General features: G+C 59.8%; 1 protein-coding gene across 1 annotated transcript; it reads left to right on the forward strand.

Annotated features, from left to right (window-relative positions):
• The first annotated feature begins 702 nt into the window (after positions 1 to 702).
• Positions 703 to 3,663, forward strand: INSM1 (INSM transcriptional repressor 1). The gene has a single exon (XM_007961451.3). The coding sequence runs from the start codon at positions 976 to 978 to the stop codon at positions 2,518 to 2,520; it is 1,545 nt and encodes a 514-aa protein (XP_007959642.3). The 5' UTR covers positions 703 to 975; the 3' UTR covers positions 2,521 to 3,663.
• Positions 3,664 to 4,844: the final 1,181 nt, after the last annotated feature.

Below are 4,844 nucleotides of genomic sequence, written 5' to 3' on the forward strand. Positions count from 1 at the left end.
AGCCCGTGGGCGCGCGGAGGCAGTGAACACAAACATCGCCCTCGGCCACTGCGACAAGGCTGGGTCCCCTGTCGACACTCGGAACGCCAGGGAACCCTTTTGCTTGGCCTCTTGGGTCCAGCGGCCCATCCGTCCGAGGTCCTGGCGGAGGCTCTTGGCCGTCGGGACCCCGCTGCTCTCTCGGATTCTTGTTTATTTCCCAAACACCACGCGGAGCCACTGCGCCTCCGCGGACGCCCTGATAGCTGACGCCCCGCTCTCCCACGCACCGCCCCGGCGCGCCCCCGCCCCCACCCAATCAGCGCGCACAACTTCCCCCTAGGCTCCGGCTCGCGGATTGAACCCTCCTGACATATTTGGGGCCGTTCTTCTCCTTTGTTGCTATTTTGCTCGCGACCCGCGGGTAATCCCCGCGCGGGAGGGGGGCGTGCATTGTCGCGCTGATAGACGGGCCCATTTGGCGGCTCCGCGCCCCCCGTAGGAGAGACACAAAGCCCAGGCACGTGCGCCTCCCCATAGAGAAGCAGCAGACCGTGAAGGGAGGCGGGGCCGGGCGTGTGCCTGGGCCGGGCGGGGCGGCGGCGCCGGGCGGGGCGACCAAGGGGCGCGCGCGGGGGCCCCGCGCCCTCAGGTACATCTGCCGCACCTACCGGGCGACCCCCGAGTCCCGGCCCCCTTTTGGCCGCCCCATCGCCCTCCCACCCTGCCAGGCCGAGGAGCTGCGGGCGCGCTGATTGGCTCCGGGGGAAGCGGGAGGCGAGAACAATGGCCCCCTCCCCCCGTTAAAAGGGAGCGGCTGCCGGGCCCGGGGACAGGGACGCGCGTGCAGGGCGCAGAGCTGGGCCGAGTCGCCGCCGGCGTCACGCGAGTCCCGCAGCCGCCGCGCCCGGGCAATGGGTCGGGGGCACTGAGGGCCGCCGGGACCGAGCGCAGAGGGCAGACCAAGCCACTGCCGTGCCCTCGGGCCGCGCCAACATGCCCCGCGGCTTCCTGGTGAAGCGCAGTAAGAAGTCCACGCCCGTGTCCTACCGGGTCCGCGGCGGCGAGGACGGCGACCGCGTGCTGCTGCTCTCGCCTGGCTGCGGGGACGCCCGCGCCGAGCCCCCGGCGCCGAGCCCGGGCCCCGGGCCGCTGCCGCCGCCGCCGCCCGCGGAGCGCGCCCATGCAGCGCTCGCCGCCGCGCTCGCCTGCGCGCCTGGGCCGCCGCCACCCCCGCCGGGCCCGCGGCCGGCACACTTCGGCAACCCCGAGGCCGCGCACCCCGCGCCGCTCTACAGCCCCACGCGGCCCGTGAGCCGCGAGCACGAGAAGCACAAGTACTTCGAACGCAGCTTCAACCTGGGCTCGCCGGTCTCGGCCGAGTCCTTCCCCACGCCCGCCGCGCTGCTCGGAGGGGGCGGCGGCGGCGGCGCGAGCGGAGCGGGCGGCGGCGGCGGCACCTGCGGCGGCGACGCGCTGCTCTTCGCGCCAGCCGAGCTCAAGATGGGCACCGCGTTCTCGGCTGGCACCGAGGCGGCCCGCGGCCCAGGCCCCGGTCCCCCACTGCCCCCCGCCGCCGCCCTGCGGCCCCCGGGAAAGCGGCCCCCGCCCCCCGGCGCCGCCGCCGCCGAGCCGCCCGCCAAGGCAGTCAAGGCCCCGGGCGCCAAGAAGCCCAAGGCCATCCGCAAGCTGCACTTCGAGGACGAGGTGACCACGTCGCCCGTGCTGGGGCTCAAGATCAAGGAGGGCCCGGTGGAGGCGCCGCGGGGCCGTGCGGGGGGCGCGGCGCGGCCGCTGGGCGAGTTCATCTGCCAGCTGTGCAAGGAGGAGTACGCCGACCCGTTCGCGCTGGCGCAGCACAAGTGCTCGCGCATCGTGCGTGTGGAGTACCGCTGCCCCGAGTGCGCCAAGGTCTTCAGCTGCCCGGCCAACCTGGCCTCGCACCGCCGCTGGCACAAACCGCGGCCCGCGCCCTCCGCTGCCGCCCGCGCGCCGGAGCCGGAAGCCGCAGCCAGGGCTGAGGCGCGGGAGGCACCCGGCGGCGGCAGCGACCGGGATACGCCGAGCCCCGGCGGCGTATCCGAGTCGGGCTCCGAGGACGGGCTCTACGAGTGCCATCACTGCGCCAAGAAGTTCCGCCGCCAGGCCTACCTACGCAAGCACCTGCTGGCGCACCACCAGGCGCTGCAGGCCAAGGGCGCGCCGCCAGCGCCCCCGGCCGAGGACCTACTGGCCTTGTACCCCGGGCCCGACGAGAAGGCGCCCCAGGAGGCGGTCGGCGACGGCGAGGCAGCCGGCGTGCTGGGCCTGAGTGCATCTGCCGAGTGCCACCTGTGCCCAGTGTGCGGGGAGTCGTTCCCCAGCAAGGGCGCCCAGGAGCGCCACCTGCGCCTGCTGCACGCCGCCCAGGTGTTCCCCTGCAAGTACTGCCCGGCCACCTTCTACAGCTCGCCCGGCCTTACGCGGCACATCAACAAGTGCCACCCATCCGAAAACAGACAGGTGATCCTCCTGCAGGTGCCCGTGCGCCCGGCCTGCTAGAGCGCGCCCTCCACCCCGGCCCCCCGAACTGTGCCTTCGCTTGGAGACCCACAAAGAGAGTGCGCCCTGCACGCCCCGAACCCCAGTCCGCGCTGTGGGAGCCTCGCCCCCGCCCCCACCGAGTGAAAGTGTCGTCTCCGCTTCTCTCGGTGAGGCGTGACGGTAACCCCATCCTCTCGTTTTGACTCCTTTTGGAACCCCCACTTTTATGTTGTGTCCCCCCACCTCCCCCATGGCGCAACAGGAGTCAGTCTCTGTACAAGGGAGAAAAGCTGTACGCGTTTGTCTAGTGGTTGGAAGCCTCCCCTTGGCGGGGAGAAGCTGTTTTTCTTGCTAGTATTCGCTGTGTTCATGGTCTAGAAAGGCGGTCTACTCTCGCCTCGCCTACCAATCTCTGCTCTCTATGTATGTAGCGTACGGGTTGTTTTGGGTGAATCTTGAGGAATAAATGCCTTTATATTTCACAGGCTGTAAAATGAACTTCCCACACGATTAGCTTTATTATGGCTTGTGAACTGCTGGAGTCTGGCTTTACCTTTTTGTATGTGAACAAATCAAATTGCTTAAAAAAGAGTTTTCTTTAGTATAGCCACAAATGCCTTGAACCGTTGTCTGGGATTGTTTTGGGGGGGGGAGGGAGGGAGTGTTCCGAAGATGCTGTAGTAACTGCCTCAGTGTTTCACGTAAGACTTTTTGGTTTGATCATCTTTGTTGAGGTAGGACTATCAGTTCCCTCGAAATGTATATGTTGATTTATGAGTAATTGTTATTTATTCTTTATTTATTTATATTAATTATGAAGATTATGATATTATTTGATTGCAGATTTTTTTGGTGCGCTGCCCCCTCCCCACCCTGCCACTCTTGACATTCCACTGTGCGTTTTAGAAGAGAGCCTTTTTCTAAAGGGATCTGCTTAAAGTTTTAACTTTTATACCTATCTGAGTGAATGACAGACAACCTACCATTTATTCTGCTTCGAGGGCCCCCCAGGGCCCTTACAACTGACAGCTCTTACTTTTAAATGCAATCTCTTTTCTACATACATTATTTTCTTAATTGTTAGCTATTTATAGAAAGCTTCAATAGAATTGTTTCAACTGTATAACTATTTACTATTCAAATAAAATATTTTCAAAGTCACAGTGTGGTGGCCTGATTTCTGCATCACATGTTTTCAGGATGGATTTAACATAGAGCTTCTGATCGTCTCTTAAAAGCTAACTTTATTTTTTTTATCAGGAAAGAGGGAACCACCACCATCACCAGGGTGGTGGGTTTTCAGAGCTGAACCTCAGCTGCGGGACTCTGCCCTTGTGGCAGCCTGAGGGTATAGCCTTGGTAGCGGCTGGCTGAAACAAGCCTCGTTGGGGTCCTTAGTAATGTGCCAGGAGGTGGTTTAGAATGAAGGCCCTGGGCATCTTTTCAGAGAAATCTAGATCAGTGTCCCTAGGAAGCTGTTCTTTTCACTCCACTTTCATTGAGCAAGTCCTTCATTTCCTGAAAATTTGGGGGTCAGGGTGATAGTAATTCCTCAGATAAATAAAGCCGGGAATTTTTGTTCCTGAGTCAACTACAAGAAAGGAGAAATGACTTTACCGTTAGATTTGCAAAGCACGGGCAGCAACCCGATTCACATTTGGATGCCATGGGAAGTTAAGCAACTGGGGGCAAGGGTTTAGAAATAATTTTCCAATCAGGTGAGCGGTCTGTTTGGGGGGAAAATGGAACACCATCTGTTTGGGGTATTAAATTTAATAACAGGTAATTACAATGTTTTCCGTTATGTGTCACTCAGCAATTTGAAGAACAATTCTGACTCTCAACAGCGAGTATTTTGGGTTGTTTTCCTCTGTCTTGGAAACAGTTGATGAAGGAGCTGTGCTAAATCTCACAATTGTGCATGTGTGCGTTCCCTTCCTTTTGTGTGTTTTTGCTTTTTTTTTTTTTTTTCCCTGAGGCCCGCTAAATCTAACATTTGCCTGCCAAAGAGATTTTAGAAAATGCACAGTAAAAGAATTTGCATCTCCAAAGAGGAGCTGGAGTGAGGCTGGGAAGGGCAGTCCATGAGGAACTTGGAAGGACAAACTGAGGAAAGAGATGATTTTCAGATTGGCAGCCTCAAGTTTTCTGTGGGACGGGGTTTAGCCAAAGGCTCAGCCAGCAGGACTGTGGAATATTCCTCCCTTTGTGAGGCTCTGGAAACAGCCTTTGAATAACAATGAAAGAGAAACCTCTACAGGTAAGTTGCCTCCAGGACAAATTGCATGTAGCTTTTTATCACTGATGACTACGTATTTTACCAGTTTGGAAAATAACAAAAA

The sequence above is a fragment of the Chlorocebus sabaeus genome, chromosome 2 (genome assembly GCF_047675955.1).
Source record: "Chlorocebus sabaeus isolate Y175 chromosome 2, mChlSab1.0.hap1, whole genome shotgun sequence".
Lineage (NCBI taxonomy): Eukaryota > Metazoa > Chordata > Mammalia > Primates > Cercopithecidae > Chlorocebus > Chlorocebus sabaeus.